Consider the following 26,581-nt stretch of genomic DNA (forward strand, 5'->3'; position numbering starts at 1 on the left):
AATCTCTCCTCTCCAGTCCTGTTGCCTCTGAGAACTCACTCCATCATTTCCCTTCCCTCTGGCCCCTTCCTCCAGCCCATAAACACTCCAGTCTCTCATTTTCTGTAAAATAAGGCCCCTTGGCCCCAGGGCTGCCTCCCTGTTAGTCACGTGTCCTCAAACAGAGGTCTGTACTCCACTACACTCTACGGGGCCACGTATGTACGGTCCATCGTTGACAGAAACGTCATTACATGGCACACACTGTAATGAGCTCAGAGCGGCATAGCTTGGACCTCACCAACCCAGACAGGTCCGTGAAGCTTGAGGAGTGGGGAGGCACTGAAACGGTCCCTAAGGAAAGAGAGGTGCGTGTGCACTTTCCTGGCGAGGGTTTCACTGTCACTCAGCTTCTCTGAGGCTGAAATCCTTAGTCAGGGCTTGTACCAGGGTTCTCGGGGTGAGTGTGGAAATGCAGTGTCTCGGGCCTGTCCCCCCAGGTTCTCATTTCATTGCTCAGGTGGGGCTGGGCACCGCTCTCTCAGTGACTCCAGTGTACACCCGGTGACTCCAGTGTACACCCCCATGAACCCAGTGTACACCCCATGAACCCAGTGTACCCCCCCATGAACCCAGTGTACACCCCATGAACCCAGTGTACACCCCCATGAACCCAGTGTACACCCCCATGAATCCAGTGTACACCCAGGTGAAGAACTTCTGCTCAAAGAGCTGGAGTGACAGCGAGCTCTGCCCTGGAGGAAATGTCTCGTGCAGCTGCCCCAGAGAGGAAAGGAAGGAGGGAAGCCACCCCGCTTTGTTTTTGTTTTGCACATGTTGCTCAATAAATGAATCTGTGCAGAGGGTGAAATTCGCCTTGTTTATCAGCGGGATTACGGTCTCTCTGCCTGAGTCACTCTGGCTCCCACCCTGGGTTCAGAAAATATTTTGTAAAGGTCAGGTCGCATGGCTCCTCCCCCATGGTTTGAATTGGAACTGGACTCCCTGGTGTGTCATAGCAATAAAAACGGTGATAATTACGGTTGGACATGCGTGCCTGGCACCATACTGTGTGCACGGGCTGTAATCCAGGAGCTGGGTACTTAGTAGGCCCGTTTGAGAGGTAGGAAAGCTGGGGCTTATATATCCACGACATGCAGGACTTGAACCCAGGGGTACAGCGTGGGCGGAGGAGCTCTGCAGTTCGAAGGTCAGGCATTAGTGAAAACTGGAGGCGGGAACAGTGCGTGTTTGAGGTGATCTGGTAACTTCCGCCAGGAAACCGGATGACTATTTCCAGCTGCTATTTTTGAGAAAGGGAAGGTGAAGCGGACTAACATGTGTTGTGCACCAACCGTGTGCCAGCCTTGTCTAAACACTCCCACATCCTATGTCACCGAGCTCCCTGCAGGGGCTGCTTTGACTATCGCCATTTTACAAGGGACGATTGGAGCACAGCTGGTCACTCAGGGGAGGGGTGCTGGGTTTGTTCTACCCAGCTGTGGGTGCAGCGAGAGCTGGACACTCGAGGCTCCTCTGGTCACTTCCTGGGCCTCCTGCTCACTCCTAATGGGTGCCCTTCCCACCTGTGTCCCGGCTCCTGCTCTGATCCTCACCGTCAGGCTCCCCAAGCCTCCAATTAGCCCTCAGTTTCCTCTATTCAGCTACTGACTCTTCCTCCAGGACCAGCCTGGGTCCGCCCCCTCGTCATGCTGCTTTGGATGGCCCTGGAGGCATGCTGGCCTCAGATGCCCCTGGACACAGTGGGGGGAGGGGGGAGGACCAGGCAGAAGCAGCTGCGACCTCCGTGGTCCCAGGAGCACACGAACACTGCTCTGGATGCCCTGGTCTCGGCCACGCCCATCCCCTGCATTGTGGGCCAACAACAGCCTGGATCTGACACTGAGGCAGAGGAATTCCCACTGAGCTGGAACCTAGGGATGGGGTGGCCTCTGCCAGTAAGTGACATTCTGCTACTGAAAGGCCTCCCGCCCCGCCCCACTACGCCTGGGCCGGCCACCTCGTGACAACACAGGACACGTGTCTTCCGGCAGTTTCTGCTGTTGTTTTCTTCGTGTCCTGTAGGCAGGGGTGGGGTGGGGGCGGTAATAATGAGCCGGAGCTCTGGCCTCGCTCAGCAGAGTGTGGTCCCCGCTGCCGGCCGATATGGCACGAGCAGCTGGAAAAACTGATCGTGGGGCTTGACTATCTCAGAGGATTGCTCTATTTTTCCTCAGCATAATTTTTCCATGAATAATCTTTAAAGCTCTTTAAGTGGCTGTTTCTTTAACAGTTTTATTGGAATATATGAGAACTGACAGTCTGTGGGGAACGAGATATCATGTTGGGAAATAAATCTGGTTTTCATTACATTTTTCTTAAGAAGCCACCATGCTGCCCCAGGCCACTCACTGGTTGGCAGAGAAACCAGCACAGGCCTCCTGAGCACGGCTTTGGGCGGACAGGACTAAGGGAGACAGCAACAGCAGAGCCAGGACCCGGAGGCAGCCGGGCCTGGGCTCCCACTGGCATCTGCCATGCAGGCTGAGTGAACTTGGGCAAGTCACCTGGCACTTCTGAGCTTGAATTCTACGGCTACAGAACAGGAGCAGTGACCTGAGCTGGCAGATCCCTGTGAGGAGGAGAGGACTCACGTCCCTCTCCCCTTCCTGCAACAAATGTTTCCAGATTCGGGAGGGACAGTAACCAGATCATCACGCCCAGGGCGGGCACAGGCTTGGGTGTAATAAACCTGGCACTAACTACACCCACAGTGTGACTATCACAGCCTAACGGCGGTGCTAATGGTACTGTCCGACATTGATCGAGCATCCGCCAAGTGCCAGAGACATGCCGAACGCTTGTTTTCAGGACCTCATTTAGGCCTCGGCATAACCCCGCCTCACAGGGGCTGTTGTTAGCTCCTCACTGGGATGTGGGACTGAGGTCAGAAGGGCTAAGGAGCTTCCTGGGGGAGCAGTGGAGCCTGGAGCAGTGCATCTGAGAGCCCGAAAAGTCAGGGCAGATCTGGGGGCTCCGACATCCAGGCTGGTGCAGGTCCCGGCAGAGGCAGCAGCTTGGGCAGAAGGAGCAGCACATGCAAAGACCGCAACACGAGAGATGCAGAACCCACTAGAGAAAGCTCAGAGAGCCAGCCTGGCTGAGGAGCTGAAGGAGGGAATGTGGGGGAAGGAGGGGAGGGAGTGGAGATGCAGGGCCACACGAGGGACCAAGAGTTTAATGAGGGGAAGATGTGGAGATTTCAGGAGGGTCAGTAAGGTGCTCAGATTTGCACCCTAGAAAGCTCACTCTGGCTGGAAGTATGTGGATGTGGCCAAGAACACAGGCTGGGAGGTGGATGTGGCAGAGAGAGCTCTAGGAGATGGGCGAGGGGGTGGGGGAGGGGCACTCGGGGTAACCCTCGGTGGAGGCTGGTGCCATTCACTGAGGGAGTGGACGAGAAGTGCAGTTTGGGACCGATGTTGGGGAGATGTGTGAGGCTCAGGAGACAGACGGCAGCTGGGGACAGAGGTGCAGGCCATGCGGCACAGGACGGGGAGCCCAGGTTGTAAGCTCAGTAAGAAGAGGGGAGGCCTGGGACAGAATGCAGGGAAACGGTGTTTGTGGGATGAGAAGAAGACAAAGGCTGAAAGGACTTGTGTAAAGCCAGGGTCACGAGAACAACTACTTGAGAAAAGTATCACTGTAGGTGCATGAGTAAGTGACCTCTTCACTTGTAATTCTACTGGAAGGTGCAGGAGCCGGCACTCCTCTCCTGGCCAGCAGCCCTGAGGCAGCCTTGTGTGGGCAGCACCACCTTTGGGGCCAGGACACATGGCAATGTCCCCTTTTCTCTGATCAGGGTCTTTAGAGAGCAAACTGGAGGGGCCTAGTCTGCCAGCTTTGGTCAGCTGCCAGTGCCACCTGCAGACAGGCCTGGATGCCCCAGAAATGACCTCCTGTTCATCCTGGAAGCTTCTCTCAGGAGAAGAGAGAGGGATGGAGGGAAAGAGCTGCCAACCTTCTCCCGCTTCAGGGGTTGAATCAGACAACAGTGCGGGCTGTCGCTGAGATCCTGGCCCAGAGCTTTACAGCGTCTGTCCCTGAGCTCTCACAGAGGGCGGTGACCCTCCTCCTGGGCCACAGCCTCCTGCCCCTTGCTCTCCGGTGCCCACGCCCCACATTCACAGCATCCGGGTCACTAAGGAATTGTGTTGGCAGCCTGTTGGTTGCCCATCTCTCCCACCAGACACCAACTCTGGAGGCCGGGGCTGTGTCCCAGTGCCCAGTGCAGGGCTGGAGCAAGGCCGTGTGTGCTGAATGCTGGCGCAGTGCCCACGCTGCAGAGGTGGCGGCTCTGCAGAGGATGCGGGGCTGGGACGGGGAGTCCTGCTCCCACGGGTTTCCAGCAGCATCGAGCGGCCCTGCCCAGCCAGCACTGCCGATTTCAGCAGCCTGGCAGCCCACCGCGGCCTTTGGGGGTGCTTTCCAAGTCTTGCACATCGGACATTAATGGGAGGCAGCTGTGGCAGAGAACTACTGAGCTTGGAGTCCCAGGATTTTCGTTCCAGTCCAGCCTCTGCCCAGGGCTGAGCTGGGAGCTCAGGGTCCAATCTCCTCACTGGAGAAGGCGAATGACAACTGCTGTGACCTGGGGCTCTCAGGCGCCACCCTGACCGTGAGCTGCACAGGGCGCACTTCCATCCAGTCTCGGGGCTTCTCTCAGCTTCGCTCCTGCGCCTGCTCAGAGCCTTCCTGGTCTTCCGGAGCCCTGTGCATGCGGACATGGGCCCCTCGGCACAGAGTCCGTTTGTGTTGAAACCTTTCTCTGGCCAGGTTTCATGGTCGAGCCTGGGAGCCGGTCCCTTTTACATTCACACACATTCTTTGTTTCTTATACGTGCAGCTCTCAGGGGTCCCTATTGTGAGCCAAGGTCACCCTTCAGCTGTGGGGAGCCCCAGATGCCTTCTCCTCTGAGTCAGAAGGCCCCGACTCCCAGGCACAGGGAGCAAGGAATGCCGGCTGCAGCGGTGCTGCGTGGAGCTGGGCCACGGCAGGGCAGCAGGGTCGGACAGAGCCGGGCCTGAGCCTGGCTCCTCTGCCTGACCTTGACACGCCAGCCTAGTAGCTGGGAGATGTCCAGAAGAGAGCAGATGTGCCCTCGCCTAGGGCTCCTCACCCACTCTGAGACTATAAACAGGAGAGAGGAGCACGTGGAAAGGGAGCCCCATCCTCGCCCACAGGGTGATCTCTGCGTCTACTCAACCATAGTGAGGCGTCTCCACAGACCACGCAGAGAGCTTGAAATCTGTGCCCAGCAGTTGGGAGACCCAGGGAACAGCCAGTGCCTCACTCAGGCCTGTGGGCCCAATGGGGCCCCAGCCAGAGGACAGTGTGGCCGCACCAGGCTTAGCTGTGCTTGCAGATCCGCTGGCACAAGGAAGGTGTGGCCTCCCAGGGACCAAGGTGGCCCCTGTGAGGAACTGGCATGGAGGTGAGGGGATCCAAGCAGCGAGGAGCTGGAGGTGGGCATGGACTCCCTGTTGGCTGCCTCACTGTCCCTCCATCAGGACACATCAGCGCTGATGCCCTGAGCGGTAGGCGTGCACCGGGCTCTGTGCTGGGGGCTCTTCCCATACGGCCTCAGCCCTGTGAAGTGAGGCAACGTGAAGTATTCATTTCTATCCCCATTTCACCAGGAAGGAAACTGGGGCTCACAGGGATTGAGCTGACTGCCCAGGGCCCCACAGCTAAGTGCCAGAGCCAGGCGGGTCTTTACACAGCGGGTGGTGAAACAAGGAAGGCCACCAGGGGTGCGAGAGCAGTCCTGAGGTCCGAGTGCAGAAGCGCGAGGCGCAGGCGCGGTTTCCCATGGCCTGGCTCCGCTGCCAAGGGCTCTTCAGAGAAAACCTGTCAGTTGGTTCGGCCACGTGGAGGCGGAGCTCACAGGATCTGGAAATGTCCTCACGGGCTCCACACACAAACATGGCTTGCCCTCTCTGAGGGTCAACATTCTTTATGCATTTTGCTCTCCAGGAAAATATTAGTTCATTTATATAAACGAAACAGTACATACGGGAGAAATTGAAAACGTGGCCCTTTTTTCTCCACGGACCAGAACTGAGGAGGTTTCTCCATTTCCTCTCTCACAGTGTCTGTCTACTTGTCGTGTGGATCTGCCAGCATGGCCACTCCCTGGGGGCAGAGTGGGAGCAGCTCTGGGCGGGGGAGGACGGGAGGATGAGCCACTACAGAGACAGAGGGACAGCCTCAGTGGGGACCACTCCGACATTAACCAAGGCCTGAGGGACCTGAGACTAGGGCTGCTCCCAACGCCAGAGTCTGCGTCCCCCGTGCCCCTGGCAGGGCGAGCTGGTTAGAGGAGTGGGCACAGTCACAAGGAGGGGTCCGGGAGCTCACACTGGCCTCCTTCTGGGTCCTCGATGCCACACCTGCTCCCTCGAGGCTGCTGCTGCATGTCTCCCCCTGACAGGTCAGCTCCAGAAGGGCAGCCTGTGCCTAGTTCCTGGTGCGTGGCCCACAGCGAGTGCCTGGCCCACAGCAGGCCCGGCCTGGAAGTCTTGAGTGGAGGAACAAATGAACGCATCACAGGGCCTCTCCTTGGCAGGTGTGGGTGCCTGCCTGCTGGAAAGAGAGCCCGGAGCAGGAGCTTAACCCCCTCCTGGGAGGCGAGGAGGCTGCGTTCCTGCCATTCCTGGGACTGCGAGAGGCACATTCCTGTCCCCGGTCTGGTCGGGCTCCTGCCACGAAGCCCAGTCTAACTGCCAGATCAGGGAAGGCCTCTTGGGAGCTGTCCCTCTGGCCCTGCCCTCACGGGACCCCTGCTGTCCCAGGGCTGCAGGCACCACCGCTGTCACCTGAGGCTGGGGGTGGGGTGGGGAGCCAGGATGGAGGAGTGAGCCTGAAGCTTTCCAGGCGCCCCCCATCTTCTGGTGATCAATGAAAACCTTCACGTCCTGCTTCCAGGCTGCAGCCAGGGATTTGGAAAATTGGTGGGAAACGCCCCTGTGAGCCGGGCTCACTCGCTGCGTGAAAACTGCTGGCATCAGCGCTCCTCCAGGGAGTGCGGAGTCAGCAGTCGGCGGCTCTGGAGCTGCTTCGAGAGCCAGGTGCCCACAGGGCCCGGCCAGGAGCTCAGAGGCCAGGGCTGAAGGGGCGAGGACAGGCAACCTGTGTGCCAGCTCTAGTACCCTTACCTCGGGCAGTCCGAGGGGAGGCAGCCTGGGATAAAGGAGCACAGACGGGGGAGCCGGGAGAGGCACAGGGCTGGAAGGAGCTGGTAGGAGCTGGGGATGGGGGTGGGGGTGGTTTACAGGGCTGGCGGAATCTGTGAGAGGCCCACTAGTGGTTGTTTTAGGTCAGACCACACTGAGTGCCTTCCAAGTACCATTTCCATCCTGACCTCCCCACGACCCTGGGGTGGAGAGTTTATTACCCTCATTTTACAGGTGAGGAAACCAAGGCCCAGAGGGTGGACTTGCTGATCCAACACTGCAGTGGCCTAGAACCCAGGCTGGTGACACCTGAGCTCAAACCAGGAGAAGGAAGCACAGGTGGCCCAGACCCCAATCTGGTCCCACCCTGGGCAGCAGTGAGATCAGCTCCAGGCACGGAGAGCCAGCTGGACACTGAGGAACAGAAACCACCGTGGTGATACCGACGGAGCACTTTCACCACAAACGAGCCCATGTGGGCAGAGCGCTCCACAGGTGTGAGCTTGCCCAGGCGTCACAGCAACCTGCAGAGTGACTGCCACCGATGATCAGAGAGGGGAGATGGCAAAGCTGGGGCTGACTTCACAGCCTGCACCCTTCATCACTAGGGGACGCTCTGTGTGTCCCAAATATGTGGACAGACTGAGGCTCCAGGGAGGTGAGCCATCTGTGCCTGGGGGCACCAAACACCCCGGCCTCCTGTGCACCCTCCCAGGCACGACAACTCCAGGGCCGGGGCCTGACGAGAAGGGCCCTGGTGACCTGGAGAGGACCCCGTTCTCTGTCTGCCCTGTGCGTGCTCTCAGCTGGGGTTCTGATCTTGCCTCTCTTGGGGCTTTTAGGTCCCAGGCTCTTGCAGGGAGCCCCAGCCCAGAGGTGTCCCCAGGGGTTCCGTGTGATTGGGAGCTGAGCAGGTTAGTGCGGGAGGGCTGTGAGCAGGGACAGCTGCGTCTGCCAACTTGCAAACAACTGCGCCCTTTGGCTCCACAGTCAGGACCCACCTGGCAGCATATTTGGGCTTTCAGTGGGTTCGCCCCACTTGATAGGATGTGGCTACAATACCTGCAAGATCTTCCTTTGAAGAGACGAGTCTTGGAGAGCTGCTTCCTGGTTCAATTCTGAGCGACAGTCTGAAAACAAAGGTTTTTCACAGGATCAGTCAGGCTCTGGTGCATCGGAGGGGAGCTGAGCATGTGTATGTTTGCAATCGGGAGACTGGACTGTGGTTAAGGAGGCTCATGGTCATGAAACCCAGGAATACTTCAAGGTCTGCTCCAGATCACAGCAACTGCCTTCCGAGCCCCCAGCAAGTTCCCACGACCCAGCAATAATGGTTAAGGACGACACAGCAAAGAGTGATCATGGCCCATCCTCTGCTGGCACGCATGTGCTCATTCTCTAGACAACCCTATGAGCTAGGTAGGCATGTCATCCCATCCTACAGATGAGGAGCTGAAGAGCAGCGAGCTGAGTAGCTCCCCAAATTCATAAAGCAGCGAGTGGTGAAGCAGGGGATCTGGTCCTAAGCCGGGTTTTAACCCTTGCATGGCACTTCCTCTCAGTTGCCCCCAGAGAGCCAGGAGGCAGTGGCCACCTTAGGAGTATTGGCAACGCAGTATTATTATTTTTCAAAAGCACCAACTAAGAACTGCTGGGGGAAAATGACAGAGTGAAGCCAGATGCCAGACTCCCTGTCTCCCAACAAAACCAACACACACTTAGGAACACTTAGGAGTAACCAAACTTGTCAGATGCTGCTCCACAAGGTTAGGGGCGTGAATGGAAGCCATGACCTTCAGAAACTTGCAGCTAAGGAAGGAGAAGGAGGTGGTGAAGTCTGGCCGGGAGTTGGTCCTTACCTGTCTCTTCTCTGAATGGCCCCAGGTGCTGGGAGAAACGGTGGGGTGGGTGGAGGGCCTGGTGGATATGCTGACTGACAGAAAGGAAGCCTCCATAGGGGGGATGAGGGTAGAATTTCACACTTGAGGGGATCCCTTTCTGGAATGGGAGACAGCCTTCAACAGGGTGGAGGAAACCCTGAAATAGAGCCCCCATACCCAAAACAGACGGCCTGCTCTCTTCCTCACGGAGCCTGAGCCTGCGTTCCCCAGGCACCAGGAGGGACCGACTGAGAACCCCTGGCCGCAGGGGAACCAGCCAACTCACACACAAGTGCAGGGTCAGCTGTCCCTCCCCTATCGCAGCCATGGAAGAGTGAGACGGAGCCTCAATGGGAGCAAGATGAAAAGGAGTGGCCTGTCCACTGAGCAAACATCCTCTCACAGAAAAAGGAGAAAGGAAGCGAGCAAGTTGCGCAGCAGCCCTGGGGCAGCCCCAGGAGCACGAGGAACCCAAGTGCTTCCATCAGCAGAATAAGTCATGCAGAACCCGGGCTGGAGAACACAAGACCTGAAAAATGAGACGATAACGCACAGGAGTGAGATGAAAAGGGGGTCGGAGACCTAGGGAACAGCCAAGGACTGAATGAGGACCTAACTAGAAGCACAACCCGAGACAGCCATTAGGAAGAAGCTAACGGGTACAGAAGGCAGGCAGCACAACGCGTGGGTGCCTAGAATCGCCGAGAGAAAAGCCAAGAAATGACACAGCAGGGGGCAGAGACAGAAACCAAAGAATTCCTCTGAACGGAAGAAAGAGCACACCTTGTTCCAGGCACATTTGATACCAAACACCCTCCACTCGGAGGCATGCCCCTGGTTGAGCTTTTGAAATTCAGGGAATTCTTCACCCCCTCCAGGCAGACCAGGCAAGACAGTCAACAAGAGGAAAAAATCAGATGGGCTTGAGGCTTCTCTACAGCAACTACAAGGCAGGACGGCAAGGGAGTGGGGTCCACGCGTCCTGGGGGAGATGCGAAGGAGCACAGCCCAGCAGGTCAGAAGCAGACACGTTCAGGAAAGAAATTGGAGCGCGCCCAACTCTGAGAACCTACTGACATCACCCACATGCGGGACGAACCTAAAATAAAAGCTCCCAGGAATGGAGACGCTGTGGGGACACAGCAGGTGGTAAGAACGGAATCTGTTTAAAAACACTGAACAGTAGGAACTGTGGTTCCTGAACATGATGTGTACGTTGTAAACTTGGACTAGGCAGTGATAATAATATAACCAACAAACTGGAAGATGTGAAGCTCAGGGGAGGGGCGGGGGGCGGACGCCAACGTTCTCATCTTTCATAGCGAGCGAACTGACCCTGCTCACAGTGGGAATCTAGTTAAGACAGAACTGATGGGCTCAATCCCCTTACTGTTTTCCTGACCTCTTCTGTTAATCTTAGAAGCTCTGTTAGGAAATAGTATCTCTTGTGGTGGGGAAATATTTATTTGAAGAGCAATAATTCCTTGTGTTTTATTTCAGTTCCTTTTCTCTGGTTAAATTAAAATAAAATTAAAGTCAATACTTTTAATTAAAATAGCAAGTGTAGCATGATTCCATTTGAAGAGATTCTTGCCTTGCATCCATCCATCTATCCACCCTTCTCTGTGTGTTATCTAAGCACTTTCTATGCAGAGAAAAATGTCCAGAATTATGCTCACTTAATGCTAATGGGAATGTGGGTTATTCTTCTTACGTGAAATAAAAGAAACTAAAGGCTGAGAAAAACAAAGCACTGGGTGGGCCCCTAGGCACAATATCCCCAAAGCAGAGGAGGGCATGGTATGAGAAAGGCAGTCATTGAGGTCTCAGCTCAGCGGCTGCACCCTTTGGGGTGGGAGGCAAGTCCCCAGCTGGGCTGTGGGGTGTGGGCTCCTCAAGGAGAATCACAAGCCCCGATGTCTCAGCCACTCAGAGCCGGGGACAGGACCCCAGCCTGGGAAGGGACTCCCTGAGGGTCGGGCCCTGGGGCCAGAAAGCAGCTTCCACCCTGGTTGTCACTGTGACAACAACAGAGAGAGCCCCTATGAAGTCCGGGCTGAGTGGGGGAGGGGGGTTCAGCATTCAGTGCTGGGGTGCTCAGGGTCCTTAGGAAGGAACGGAGCGATTACTCACAACCTGCGGCTTGCCCAAGGATTCTCTCACAGCCAGGAGCATTTATAGGTCCTTTTTCTCCTTAAGGGATCTTAGCGTGAATGAAAAGCTACTGTCTCTTTAATTGTGCTATTGGCACAGGAATGGAAAATATTACCCCAGAACCTACGTGGGAATAATTTCACACTCTGGACTACATTTTTAAGCACAGCAAATGCTTTTAAGTAAAATGAGCTCAATTTGTGGCAAATATAACTTTAATGATAATCTCTGGCTTTCATCTATTTTTGTTACTATTATGTAATAGATCAACATTTCATATTATATTCTATTTTAACAAGATATTATACAATAACAATTAAAGATATTATGTCTTGTTCCCAAGGTTAAACCAATCATCAGAACCACCTACGGCGTTTTGAAAAAACACAAATGTTCAGGCCCCGCCCCAGCATCTAGATGGGTAGAAGCCTCCCCAGGTGACTGACTCACAGCGGGCTGGTCCACAGCTGCAGAGCTGGTAGACGTGCAGCTGTATGAACAGTCATTCCTGAGGTCCTGGGAGTGAATCATGGGAGACGCAGGGGTGTCTCTAGTGACCACTGTTCTCTACAGTTTTCAGGGAGTTAGATGAACAGTAATCAAGCTGATCCCAAAGTGGAAGAGATTAAAAAATATATATTGGCTAACAGGACTCAAAGGAATCATGGTATACCAGAGTAAGAGGAGATTAAAAGAACAGATGTAAAGTTGACAGAGGGTAAATGATGGATTACAAGATGGTGAGATTTGCCTTGATATATCAGATCCCATGGAAATGTACTGAGGCTCCTGGTTGACCTCCAGCTCACAATGAGCCAAGAGGATGTCCAATCAGAATGGCAAAGATGATACAAAAAATCCTCCATCTCCCTCTAAATACATAGAAATGCCGGATAAATTCTCAGGTGCCACAAGAAAGAGCCGAAAGCCAGAGCAGTGTGAGTGGAAGATGAGGCCAAAGGGCCCACAGGGATCCTTGTGGGAACTAAGTCTACTCCGTAGGGATACATGGGATGGAGATGGGCCTCTGCCGGTGCCAGTCAGCGAGTATCCGACAGAAAGCTGGGCCCAGGGAGCTGTCCCGTCCAGGAAACAGACTCTTGGGGAACTCCGTTTGCCAGCCTGGAGAGATGGCTAGAAGGCTGCCCTCCCCAGCCCCGAGTCACCCGTGAGACCTGGAGCACCACACCTCACAGAGCCGTGGAGTCCACGTTCACAGCACCCAGGTGGTTTGAGAGAGCCAAGCTGAGAAGTTCACAAAACACCTTCCTCAGATCTATGGGGCAGACAGCGCCACCACGGGCTCGGTGGGGTCAGAGGTCACATTCTGTGTACCTGCATTGTGCAGGGGCCAGGAAAGAGAGTGGGCACTCACTTGTAGTTGTCATCTTCCACAAACTTCTGGAGTTCTTCGATGTAGCGCACGGACTTCAGGTACTTCTGCACGTGGGGCAAGGTTGTGAGGTGATCTGCAAAAGGTGGACAGAACCAGAGGCCTCAGTCTTTCCCCATCTCCAGGTCCCGCATGAGAATGTGGGCATCGCTGATCTTGGCACTAGATGCTCCTTGGGTATTGGGACATATATTCAGTCTTTCTAGAGTTGCTGATGGGCACTGGGCACAGGGGGGGGTCATCAGGCCTGGTTTCTGCCCTCGAGGAGTGCCCCCAGATGGCTGGGCCATAGACACCTCACCCCGAGGCACCACAGGTCTTTGGCCGGGAAAGATGGGTCTTTGGGGGAAGTTGGTCTCCAGAACTGATCAGGCCAGGTGTCTGTGCCCTAAAACAGGTTCCACTGGGCAATATGCAAGCCTCCCATGCCCCTGTTTGACAAGAAGCAAGAATGACTGAAAAGCCCTCATCCAGCTGGTGTGAGGGTTTTCAGACCCTGGCACAGTGGGAGAGTCTGCCCCTTGGGCTGCAGCCGCTGGGGAGACGGATGGGCTTTGAGCGCCTGCTCTGTGCCAGGCTCTGTACCAGGAGATTCCCAGGAGTCATCTGCTTTAACCTTCACACCTGCCTCACTTGGGAGACATAATATGTCCACAGAGGAAGAGGCCGTGGCGACTTGCAAAGCTCAGGTCCCTGAGAAGTGGCAGAGCTGGGTTTTGATCCCAGGTAACCTGCTACACTTCACTGTCTATTTCCTGGAGTGACGGACATCAGCTGCTCTCGGCAGACCTTCACAGTCACTGAGGGGCCCAAGCCCTCCAAGATCCTCTACGCCAACTCACCCCACCCACAAAGTGGGACAGAACAAGCTAGGGGACAGGTGGAGGTGGTGCAGAACAGCAGAAAGAGGCGGGAAGGGCCCGGGCTTTCCAGGAGGTGCGTCAGGCAATGTAAGGAGCACTTGCCCCTGTGAGATTCTGAACAGGCCATTTTGTTTCTCTAGGGCAGTGGTTCTCAACCTTCCTAATGCCGCAGCCCTTTAATACAGTTCCTCATGCTGTGGTGACCCCCAACCATAAAATTATTTTTGTTGCTACTTCATAAGTGTAATTTTGCTTCTGTTATGAATCGTAATGTAAATATCTGATATGCAGGATGTATTTTCATTGTTACAAATTGAACATAAAGCATAGTGATTAATCACAAAAACAATATGTAATTATATATGTGTTTTCTGATGGTCTTAGGCGACCCCTGTGAAAGAGTCGTGCCGACCCCCAAAGAGGTCACGACCCACAGGTTGAGAACCTCTGCTCTAGAGCCTCAGTGTCCTCATTTCTGCAATGGGATGGCACTTGCTTCCCGAAGCTGATGGTGGGGAAGATGCAGGTGCAGGTAGCGGCACTAAGTGAACGTTTGCTGAGCGCCAATGAAATGTCGGGGTGTGCTCAGGGCTCCGCACACATCATGTCCCCATGTTTACTGATGAGAAAACCTTAGACTCAGAGACGAGAAAGTAACTTTTCAAGAGGCAGAGCCGAGATCTGAACCCTAGTCTGTCTGACCCCAAAGCAGTCTCTAATTGCTCTGCTGGCCAGCGGGACAGTGAGTGTCTATGTACCAGGTACCTGTCAGTGGAAAGGGCCTCAGCGGTGAGGACTGCACTGGGAACTCAGTCTCCTTACTGTTCCTCTGGTCAGAGGACAGCTGGTCTGGAAGTGCTGACACCACACCCCACCCCTTGTTGGGGGGCTTATGAGCAGGCTGTTTGCTTCAGTGAGCCCACTAGCAGGAAGCCCACCCTGGTCTTCCCAAGCAGAGACTGCTGGAGGTTTGCTCATGCCCTGTGTTCTGGAGACAACATCTTGATTGCACAATCTCTGAAGATCAAATAAGTGTGTAAGTCCGGCTGATATTACTCAGTGATTGAGTGTCAACCTGTGAACCAGGAGGTCATTGTTAGATTCCCAGTCAGGGCACATGCTCAGATTGTGGGCTCGATCCCCAGTAGGGGGCGTGCAGGAGGCAGCCAATCAATGAATCTCTCTCATCATTGATGTTTCTCTCTCTCCCTCTCCCTTCCTTTCTGAAATCAATAAAATATATTTGTTTAAAAATCTAGCACATGTTTGGTGCTCAAGGAAGAGCTTTCTCGCTGATAAGGTGCCGGACTCAAATTTCAGTGATGTGACATTTCACACTCCAACAATCAGCGGTACTAACCGTAGCTGCAGGAGACTTGTAAATCTGCGATTATTCGGAGAATATTGTTCATCTGATTGGATCTTTGTTCGTTTTCCATGATGCTGCCTGAGGCAGGATATGCAGAATCAATGTAGATTAAATCCAGAAGATAGATCCCTAAAAAAAAAACAAAAAAACAAAAAGTCAGAAGATAGATCCCTAAAAGTAAAGAAGATATTTAATGATGGTAAGTGTTCACCATTAATCAGACAAAAATAGCACAAAACAGCACTGCTCTGCTAGAGGATATAAAGGGCGACTTAGGGAAAACTGAGATCCTCTTTGGACTTAATTCCAATCCCGACTACTAATTTTTCACATAGACCGTTCAACTGTAAATCAAGCATCGAGTGACAACCAAAGTGAACGCTGGCGAGATTTCAGCATTTCTGGTTCATACACTCTCCAGCAACAAGGATTTTTTTTCTTGTAACCCAAGTGGAAAATAACAGGACATAAAAGAGATGAATGAATACTTGTGTTTTTCACCAACCGATGAAGTTTAATAGGTCTAGGGTATTCTATCCAGGAGAACACCATTTGGATTGAATTCAGTTTTTATTTATTCACTTAGCTGCATGTCTAGGTGTCTATCTGTACACACACCCCCAAAATCATAAATTAACTAAGGGATAAAAGAAGAAATAAAAGAAAGCAACCGTCATTGGTAAACACACACACACACACACACACAAAACAAAAACAAAAAAAACAAAAACTAAGGCTAGATAGAAAATTCTCCTGAGGGTGCTTAATAAGAAAATAACATGTGATATAAAACAGGCCAGTGTTGGGCCTCGGCATCACTCAGGGGGAATCTGGAACAGGCCACCTGGGCGGGCCGGGAGAGGAGGACTGGCAGCGCAGCGTGATGCACTGCATAGCTCTCAGCTGACTGGCTGGCCACAGGGCCGCACTTCAGGCTCTCTGGGGATGTGCACGAACAGTGGGTGGCCAGCAGCCCTTTACGAGTCCTGCCACTCTACCCATGATATTTGTGGGGTTGAGCAGGAGTAGCGATGGAAAGCAGAATTCAAGGCAGGAAACACTGAACAAGGCAAAGAGGCATCATTGATATTAATGAAAAGCACAGGTGCTGGAGAAGATCTAATGATTACAAATTTCTATGCACAAAGCGACATTGCATCAAAATATACAAAGCAAAAACTGCCAGAAATAAACAGTGAATTCAACAAAGACATAACCATGCAGGGAGCCTTTGGCATGTCTCTTCCAGAATTTGTGTGTATGCACAAAAATATACACATACAAGACATACATATACAGATATATTACACATACAGACATACATATACAGATATATAATAATATAAATATAGTATTTGAGTAACAAAATTAACAAGTTTGGTGAATATAAATGAAAATAGAATTCTTTTCAAATACCCATGGAATATTTACAAAAATGGATTATAGCCGAAACCGGTTTGGCTCAGTGGATAGAGCGTCGGCCTGCGGACTGAAGGGTCCCAGGTTCGATTCCGGTCAAGGGCATGTACCTGGCTTGCGGGCACATCCCCAGTGGGGGATGTGCAGGAGGCAGCTGATCGATATTTCTCTCCCATCGATGTTTCTGACTATCTATCTCTCTCCCTTCCTCTCTGTGAAAAATCAATAAAATATATTTTTAAAAAAATGGATTATATACTAGACTGTAAAGGAAAGTTTAATAGGCTTAAAAAAGTAAACATCATATTTATCCACATTCTTTGACCTTATATTACATGGAAGATTTAACAATAAATATAGAAAAAAGGCTAACCATTTGGGAAACACACACTTGCACACATATACACACAAGCAACGTTCAGGCCAAAGAAAAAACAAATAATCTAAAATAAAAAGTCTATTTAAAGAAAATGACAATAAGAACACTACATGTCAAAATTTATAGGATCAGACCAAAGTGATAATCAGAGGAAAATTTATAGCCTTAAAAGTTTACTGTTACACGACTAAGAATTATTACAAATGTAATTAATCAGGTACGTCAAAGTTTTGTATGGATAAACGAGCACTGTATTGACACACATTCACTGTGTTATTTATTCCTACAGCAACCCATTTTACAGAGGAGGGAAGGAAAAGCAGAGGGACATGTAACCAGCTCCAGGCACACTGCCGGTAAATGATGGCGATGGGAGGTGAACGCAAGCCGCCCCTCCAGAGTACACTCCTGCCATCGCAGTGGACTGCGGCTGCTGGATTCCATGAGTCAGTCAGTCACTCATCTGCTTTTAAATTGCTACTCATTGTGACGGGAAACCGTTAAATCACAGAAACAGATGCTGGTACTCCTCCTAGGAACCATTTCCACTTCCTTTCTAATGGCATCATGTTTCCAAAATTTTAATAATTAGAAATAATTTCCCCTGTATAGAAGCTCCAAGTTTGGTAGGTTGGAATCCACAGATGTATTCTTCCCCTTGCCCTGTTCCCTCTCTCCTCTTAACAGTGTAACTCATTGCCTCCCCGAGGCTTCAGCAGTGGAAGTCCTGAAAATCCCCTCGCTGCTTAAGCACCGCAGAAAGCCTCCTCTGTGCTGAGCAGGAGGTAACGGATAAGGGGCATGAGGCGGCTTCGTTCCAGATGAGAACTGGGTGCGGACGTGAACCCAGCTGCCTCTGAGCGGCAGCGTGAACGCTTGCCCAGGAGCAGACACCGAGGAGCAGAACAGGGGGAAGAGAGAGACTGATGCTTCCCAGGGATTTACCATCAGATGGAAACTTATCCTCCTTCAACCTCCTGGGATCCTCCCATCAACCCCATGAGGGTTAAGGAGAAAACAAGAGCTGAGAGAAGTAAGAAACCTCCTGAGCCTCCCAGCGAGCCTGCAGGATTTGAGCCCAGGTCTGTTTGGCTCCAGCACCTGCGTTCCCACCCACTTACTGGCCATCAGAAACGCACGGGGAATTGCCTTTCCTCCAAAAACACCAGCGTGGAGGCCTGGCCCTACTCCGCCCTGTGAAGATGGGTGCTGGCCGCCTGCTTCCTCTCAGGTCCCTGGCTCTGCAGACAGAGGCTAGGAAGAGCTTGCCTCCGAAGGGGCCAGCACACCTTTCCCACTGCCCAGCCCCTGCTTGCACCCTGTTGGCACGGAGAGCTCACTACTTAATAAGAGCAAATTCTACTGTTGGAGTGTTCGTCACCCACCTCTACAAAATGTGCAGCCTCCAGCACCTGTCCACTCCCCAGGTGCGGAGAGTACAGGCCACGGCCAGGACCTGGTGAGGACGGAGGGGACCTCCCAAAGGAGGCCTCCTGGCCCCGGTGACCTGGAGAGACCTCGACCCACTGCAATGCCTGGAAAGAACCTCCATATAAAGTCTTTTACTCCCATAACAAGAACTCCACAAGCAGCAAATCTCCCACAGTTAATACTGCACAAATCCAGGGAAGTCTTTTCAGTATTATTAGCCCATAACTGGAAATATTTAAAAGCCTAAATCATAACGAAGTCATAAAAATAGCCACCTCCCACTTGTCCTGTGCCAGTGCTGTGCTAAGCCCGGTGCACAGCTCGCACTCACCACAACTGTAATTCTATACTTATTTGTACCATTCATGTATTTAATATCTGGTTCCCCATCAGCCTTAAAGACCCCCCCCCCCCCCCCGCCCAATTAGGAAGGGGGTCTTGCTCCACAAACTCAATCCCTGCAGCTGGAACAGAGCACACAGGAGCTGCTTAGTAAACATTAGTTGAAAAAAAGAAAAGCATGAATGAAGCCATATTTTATTGAATCTATACAATAACCTTGTGAAGTACCCTCATTACTACCCTCATTTTGTAGCTGTTCTTCACTTAGAGTGAAGTGAAGGTAATAATAAAACTGAGCAGATAACTGACTCCTAACAACACCACTACCGTCTGGGAGGTTTTAGGTCTACTTCACAGAGAGAGAAACTGAAGCTGAGAGTCGCTTTGCTTATCTGAGGCCACACAGCTGGGAAGTGACAGAGGCAGGGTTCCTACACAGGTCTGTCCAGGCTGCCATACTGTTAGTCCTTTCTTCAGCGCAGCCAGTCCTCCGGGGCCTGGCAGCTGGTGAGGCAAGCTGGACCCAGAGGTTTCCAGGCTAAGGCCCTCCCTGCCTGCTTTCTCCTTTGGAGTCAACACTCTCCAAGAAGGCTCATGACTGTACTGTGGCCACCTCCCCTCCTACATCGTCCACTTCCTCCTGCTGTCTCCCTGGCACCCATCATGGTGTATCTGTCCAGGTCCCATCGTCAGTGGGCCCACCCAGGCCTGGGGGCCCTGCCAACTCTGCCACGTGATGGGCAGCTGTGGTATGAGTGGGAGAGAGTGGGGCTTGGAACAAGGAGATTTGGAAGCCTGGTTCTGCCATGCTGGGTGGCCTCAGGCAAGCCTTTTTACCTCCCAGGGCCTCAGTTTCCTTGATTGTGCCTGGGAATAATGACGGTGGTCATGAGGATTCTGCTGGCCTGGGGCCTGAACCACTGAGATGCTCAAGAAGCTGAGCGGAGCTAACCTCGAGCCTGGCTCCGTGGCGAGGCCCCATGGGAGGGATGCACCAGCTGCATTTGCCATAACCAAGGATGGCGCCCAGATGCTGAGCACATGGTGGCCACCCACCTCAGGCAGGCCAGTGCTGGGAGCTTCCATCTGGGTTGGGACGGCTCAGCTGGGCCGTTTCAGCTCCTTTCCTATTTCTACAGTTACTACAGCAGATGACACTGTGTTACTGGCCTTGTTAAGATGGACAGTAATTGGACCAGCCACTGGCCCTGGCTGCCATGGGGCTGAGCGGTGCCAGGGACTGGGGCTGGACTGGGAGGTGCAGATGCGTTGGAGGAAACAACCATAGTAGTAACAGCCACTCTGAGTGGAAGGCAGGCCTTGCTTGTAGCACAGCATCTAGATTCTCTCGTGTCCCTACTTCTCAGACCAGGAAATGAGAGCCTAGAGGGGAAGGTGACTTGTCCAGGATCACACAGCTTGTAAGGGGGGGTCAGGATTTGAACTCAGGCCTGTCTGACTCCAAAGATCTGGGAAGAGCAATGCTGAGCGCGGGGGGCCGGGAGTCACTGGCTGGCACAGAAACAAGGTCCCAGCCACAGAGGTGGGGTTTGAGGACCCCTGCCGTGGCCTGCTTTCCCCAGGGATGCTGCTGGCAGCCAGCTTCTGCCCGTGCTGTCCGCCTGCAGGCCGGACCTCCTCTGAGATGGACAGCTACCCACACATGCTTCTGCTCTGCTCCCTCCTTCCACGTCCCACCAGGCTGGTGTCACTGCTGTGGCTGCAACAGAAGTGCCGTCAGACTGCCATGGTGGGCAGCGCTGGGCATGTGCCAAACCCTCTTCCTGACAGGCAGTCCAGGCCCCCCACCAGGGTTTGTCCACAAGGCGCTCCGACCCCACGCGGGAGAGCCAGGCTGACAAAGGAGGTCTCTCCTGAACAGACACCTTCTCTGAAGCCGCGGACACCCTGCTCCATGGAGCAGAGCCCACTAGAGGCTGGGCGCCCCGCCTGCCAGGGCCAGCGCCCGGGGCTGGCACCGGGCGTCGCCACAAGCCCAGAACTCACTGCTCTCTTGTTTCGCCCACCGTCACCCGTCTCACTGCCATCCCGACTCTGGTTTTGGTTTTTCGCACACAGCTATCTATTTAATAAGGAGAATTCTGCTGTGCTGAGGGAAAAATCCCTTCACGGTATAAAACATGCCACATTTCCATCGTATGCTTTCCATTCTCTCTCAAAGTTTGAGATAAAAGACTTTTTTCCATGTTTTCCTGTTCTGCCTTGAAAAGATCACTTTCAAACTTCAAAAGTGAGGAGTGCTGGCCCCCAGAACTATGCTTGTGTGGTTTGAGCACATAAACTGTCCTGACAAATTCCAAATGAAGTAACGGAGAAGCAGCTCATTCGGGTTTCTTTTTCTTTTTCTTTTTTTAAAAGAGAGCACAAAGCAATTCCACCCACTGCAGGAGGAGGTCTCGGCAGGCGGTGCAAGCTCCCTGTCACGATGCAGAAGACTGTATTAATTAGTGCCTGCTAATTAACATCCACCATGCAAAACACGGACTGCAGAAAAAACCCTTGTTTAAAAAATATTCCATATATGAAAATGGCTGAAGCTTACTGACACCACGACACATGTTTCCCAGGTCTGCAGAATGGGGGCGGGCCCGGCAGTCACATGTTGGGTGGTCAGAGACCATGTTTCTTGGACAAGCACGTGGACTCACTTCCTTCATGGTGTGGAGGCTCGTGAATCACAAAGGCACGTGGGCAAAGTCCCGCAGCAGGCAGCCTGCCCAGAATCTAGGGTCTGGGGGAGTCGAATCTCCTCCTGGCTCCCAAGATGCAATGAGGACACAGCCACAGATCCCCTCATGCCATGGGGATTACCTGCTCATCTACAGGTGCAATGGGGTACTGTTCTCCTAGAGAGCTCTGGGGTCATACAGCACGTGCTGGCATTCTGACCAACAGGAAGAAGGGGCATGAGAAGGCGGCATTAACCTGGTCATTATTATTCGGCTTGCTTTGTGCTGAACACTGTGCTAAGTACTATCTCATCTAATCCTTCAAAACTCTGTTGACCGTTGAGAAGAAACCGGTACTTTTGTTTGCTTAACATCCACTCCCACTTCTTCTGGAAACAGCCCTCGCTTTTCCTTTGGGGAAAACAGTACCTCCCACACTCATAAGCCATGTGGTTTTGGTAGATCTAGAGTAATTCCACTTCCTCTGCTGCCCCAGAGGTAAAAAGCAAATTAAAATAATGAACCATCTGGGAAGGAAAAAAGACTCCAAATAATTCAGAGATGAAAGAAGAAATTAAAGTTAAAATAACAAACTACATAGAAGATGCACTCAAACCCACATGACTACTCAAATGCTTACATTAATAATTAAGAAAAATAAATGAACTTGGTGTTCATTATAGAGAACTAGAAAAAAACAAAGAAAAAAAGTAAAAGAAAACAACTGAAATATAAAAGCAGAAATAATGAATTAAAAAAGTACGTCTCAGAGAGTGATAAATAAAACTGGAAGTTGGTTCTTTGAAAAGACAATAAAGTAGACAATTCCTTTGGTATTTATGATGGAGAAAAAAAGAAAGAAAACTCAGATGTACAATGTTAGGGATGAGAGAGAGAGAGAATATGATCCCAAATATGGAGGACGTGTGGACATGATGGTATGTGTAATTTTCATGCCAATGTATTTGAAAATCTAGTTGATATGGGTGCTTACTAAGGATATTTTCTCAAAATTGTCTCAAGAAGAGGCAAAACCTTCAAGTTACCAATAAAGAGAAAAATATTAACAATACTGAAAAAGATACTCTAATTAAAAAGTATAATATCCAAATGGTTTTATGGAACCCAGTGTTTTAAAATAATATTAGCAAATTGAATTAGTAGTGTTATAGATTAATAAAGCAAAGAGGTTTATTATAGAAGTGCAATGATACTTCAACAAATGATCTTGAGAGATGCTAAAAAGTCATTGGTAACTTTAATATCCATTCCTTATAAAACACTGAGCTTAGGAAGAGACTTTCTTAATGTGATAAAGGATGCATGTCAGAAAAGTTAAAACAATGTTCTTAATATGAAATCCTACTACTAGGAAGAAGTCAAGAATACCTGCCTATTGCTATCATTTAACACTATTCTGGAAACATAAGCTAATGAGATAAGACAAGACAAACAAATGTCTTTGATACACATAATGTTAAAGATATACATAATATTACTATTATTTTTAAGTGACAGAATTAATTATCATATTAGTTACAAAATTAAATAACTTAGGGTAGTCAACTGAAAAACTATCAGTAATAAATAACAGAGTTAAGTTCAAAGTAAATACGTAGGGTGTCCCAAAAAATGTATACATACACTTCGAATAATTATAAGTATTTATTAAAATATATTTCATTTTCAAAATTAAAGCGTGTATACATTTCTTTTGGGAAACCCTGTATACAATCAATAGCATTCTTATATACCAGCAATTATCAGCTAGAAAATGAAAATGATGCCGCTATTAAAAGACTAAAATACATTTCTAAGAACCAACATGAAAAGATATCCATGATGTGTTTTTAAGAAGAAAAAAAAAGTTATGATTTTATATGCAAGAGAGAGAGAGAGAGAGAGAATGAGGAAAAAGATATTGCCTAATCTGTTAATGGTAACCATCTTTAAAGACAGAATTTTAGGAGGCTGGGGAAAGGTCAATAGGGGAAAAAAGGAGATATATGTACTACTATTTGTAATACTTTGAACAATAAAATAAAATTTTTAAAAATAAAAATAAAGAGAATTTTAGGGTTATTTTCTGCTTTATAAAGTTTTATGTTTTTCAGCCTTTAGCTATTAAAATGTACTACTTTTAGAAATATAAATGAGTAAGATATTCCTTCCCTGCCTCCCTCCCTCCCTCCCTTTCCTTCCTTCCTTCTTACTAGTGAAGAAGCAAACACTTTTTGGGCAGGAAAAAGGGAGGTAGTATTTTATGCAAATGATTTTCTGAACATTCTTAGTTTTTGTTGAAGATCTGGTCTTTAGGTTTTGATTTAAAGGCCACAAACTTTTACCCACTGCCTCAGGGTCCACAGGCCATGGTTCACGCCTCAGTGCCTCCTGACTCCTCCTTGTCTTTGGTCTCCACTTCCACTCCATCCTGCACCCTGTGTTCTTTCTAAAACCCAATCAGACGGTATCCTTCCCCAACTTAAAACTACCCGACGACCTTCCATCCCAGTGGGCAGGGTTCCCGGCCTTCTGGGCTCTGCCCATGCGGGCACTCCAGCCTCTTCCCACTTTCTTACAAGATACTCCAGCGTGTGGGCCCCTTGTAGTTCCCTGGACGAGCCCTCTGCGGCGTGGAGCTGAGCCGGCAGAGGCATTTCCTCCCCCTGCCACTCGACCTCACTAGCCTCCCATGTTAGCTGGTCCCTCCTGGGCACTGAGAGCAGGAGGCCCTTTCCTCGATGGCAGCATCTATCACACACTCCTCGAGGACAAGGGTGTGTCTAATCCATCTCTGCATTGTCAAGGGCGCAGGACTGAGCCAGCACACAGGAGGGGCTCAGAAATGAATGTTTGGGGGACGGCTGAACCGGGGGTGGAGTCTTTACTTGCACACACGTGACTCTTCTAGCTGGGCTCTGAAATTCCACTGTTTGGTGGAAGAGAGTGCCTGTTGCTGCCAGGCACCTCACTCCTCCGCCCGATGGGGTCAGCCCTGGGCCCTGCTATCTCCAAGCTAAACACCCACATTTCTGCGAGTGCCATAAAGGGCTCCCGGAGTAGCTGACGTCACCAAAAGGAAATGCATGATTCCCCCAGTGAAAGCTTCGGAAACCTGCCTCACATTGGGTAGAATCGAGGCTGCCCACGTGCCAAGGAAAACACTCCGAGCTCGTCTTTCCAAGCCTGGCTCACAGATTCGCTACTGTGCACGGAAAGGCTCCCTGGACGTCCGAGGCCACCAGGATCCCGGCCAGAGAGTGAGCTCACGGCCGGCCGGCGGGCCGCTTCACTCACCAAAGTATTTTCCACTTCCATTAATGCGCTCATGTATCTGTGACCACACTTCACCTAGTCTTTAAGTGTAACAAAAAGTAGTGGAGGCAAAGGCAAAACTGTCAGATTTGGTCATTACTCAATGGAAACTGTAACAAAACACGACACTCTAAACCTCAATCACCAAACCCTGCATTCTCTGGAAAACAAGCAACAGATTTTCGGAGAGTTAGCTAGATCCAAACGAATGTTCGCTTTCTTAAAGCAAAGTCTTTTTTTGAATTTTGCTGAAATGAAATAGGGAAAGGCTCCTCGCCCCTCTGGAGGAGGATGCCATCTCACTGGTAATTTATCTGTGGTTTTAAGGTCAGGTGTTTGATCTCTCCTGCCTCGCTCAGGAGAGGTGACAGGATGCAGGACCTGCAGGACTGTCCTAGGAACCCCTCTTTCAGGAACCAAGGCTCCTCCTGCTCCCCACTGGGGCCATGTCTGTGGGCTCTGCTCTTCTCCAGGGCACGGGGCACGGCTGGATGCAGCCCAGCCAGACCCAGCGGGCCTGGGCCAGCCGCCCTTCTCCAGCCCCACTCCAAGGTCTGGGTGGGCTGGGGGGTCCTCCCACCAAACCTGGGGACCACTCTCACCAGGATGGGAGAGCACTCAGCCCCACCAGCAGGGGGCGCTTGCTGGTCTGGGACTGTGCCTGTGGGTAGGACAGAGGAGGGTGCCTTCCATCTCCTCACACCACGTGCAGACTGCTACGCCCAGGAAAGAACTGGAGCGCATCCACAAGGAAACCCATATGCTCAGCCTGTCGATAAACCCCAACAAGGATGGATGTGACCTTGTTCTAGGGAACAATCAGAGGAGAGAAAATCCAACAGGGCACATGGAGAAGCACTGCCGGAGCGTGGGGCCGGGGCCGCATGTACAAGGGGCTGAGCCATGAGAACACAGGGCCCCAGTCTGTTCCAGGGCCCGGAAGAAAGTCTCAGACACTTGGATCAGCACAGATGAGGCTGTGATAGGAGAGAGCTGTCAGAGGAGAAACTGCAAGAGGGGGAGATAGAAGGAGATGCACGAGGTAAGGAAAGAATAAAAGGAAAGTAAAAACATTAACATCAGAGGCAGCGGTGAGGGAAATGGGTCCCTTGGAGACTCACATCATTGATGGCAGGGTCTCCCCTGACACCAAGGAAAAGGGCAAGGGAAGAGCACAGAGACGGGGACGGGGCCTGAGAGGTGAGCTGACCCAGGGAGGGGGACCTCCCAAGACTGCATACCAGGTCCCAGGAAAGAGATCCATCCTTAGTCACATCCTGCATAAATGTATGAATTTTTAAAAAAATCTTGCAAAGATCCAGGCAAAAAGCAAAACCTCCCACAAAACTCAGCAGTGCCCACCTCTCCAAGTGAGCTGCAGGAGCCCCTGAACCTGCTCTAACGGAACCGGACCCTCCACCAGACAGACAGCGTGGTGACGGCGACTGCACTGCCAGCAGCTTCCAGGGGAGGAGGGGCCTCTCGAGGGCAGGAAGAACTGTCTACTCATGAAATGCTGGTGGACATCTGGTCATCTGTCAAGTGCTTTGATTTTTGTAAAAAGAAAAACAATGTCCCCTAGTAATTATGGTACTTAAGTATAAAGACCCCAAGAGACTTGATATATGACTTTGGATGCCATGAAGTTTGGTCAACGCACATTTTTTCCATATAAATTTATGGGGTTGTTTCACCATCGCAGACCAACGGCCACAGAAGATGCCAACTCCTGGACACACTAGCAGGACACGTGCTCCAGCTGCTCTCCCGTCAGCAGTCTGTGAAGCCAGAACCCGGCCTGCAGACGCCACCCCAGCTTTCATTGCTCCCGAGGCCCACGCTCCATGTGCCAGGAGGACAGGGTGAGGCAGAGCAGAGGGGCTGGCCTTCCAGTTTCCTTCAGACGTTCCCCAACTGGGACTGCTGTCCCTACCCGGAGACCTCTGCCTCGGTAATTACGGGACGCCTGGAAAGAAGGGGCTGCTTTTGATGGGGGCGCTTTCATCTCTGACTTAAATTATACATCGTGCACTAACGTTCTAACTCTGATGTCTTCTAGAATTCAAATGAGACATAAACATACGCCCAGACGCACAGAGCCTGCATTCAGTACTGGGACCACCTTGGACAA

The 26,581-nt window shown here is 51.4% G+C and overlaps 1 protein-coding gene across 6 annotated transcripts in view; it reads right to left on the minus strand.

Annotated features, from left to right (window-relative positions):
- Positions 1 to 26,581, minus strand: part of RALGPS1 (Ral GEF with PH domain and SH3 binding motif 1) — a 224,092-nt gene that overhangs the window by 19,308 nt on the left and 178,203 nt on the right. For all 6 annotated transcript variants that reach the window (XM_070430641.1, XM_070430640.1, XM_070430638.1 and 3 more), the window contains exons 9-11: positions 14,866 to 15,003; positions 12,625 to 12,718; positions 8,278 to 8,345 (exon numbers count right to left, since the gene is read on the minus strand). In XM_070430641.1, coding sequence (XP_070286742.1) covers positions 8,278 to 8,345; positions 12,625 to 12,718; positions 14,866 to 15,003 — 300 coding nt within the window. The remainder of the gene's footprint in view (positions 1 to 8,277; positions 8,346 to 12,624; positions 12,719 to 14,865; positions 15,004 to 26,581) is intronic.

This window comes from Myotis yumanensis, unplaced genomic scaffold, assembly GCF_028538775.1.
Source record: "Myotis yumanensis isolate MYYU_CA2020_CCGP unplaced genomic scaffold, mMyoYum1.0.hap1 SCAF_12, whole genome shotgun sequence".
Lineage (NCBI taxonomy): Eukaryota > Metazoa > Chordata > Mammalia > Chiroptera > Vespertilionidae > Myotis > Myotis yumanensis.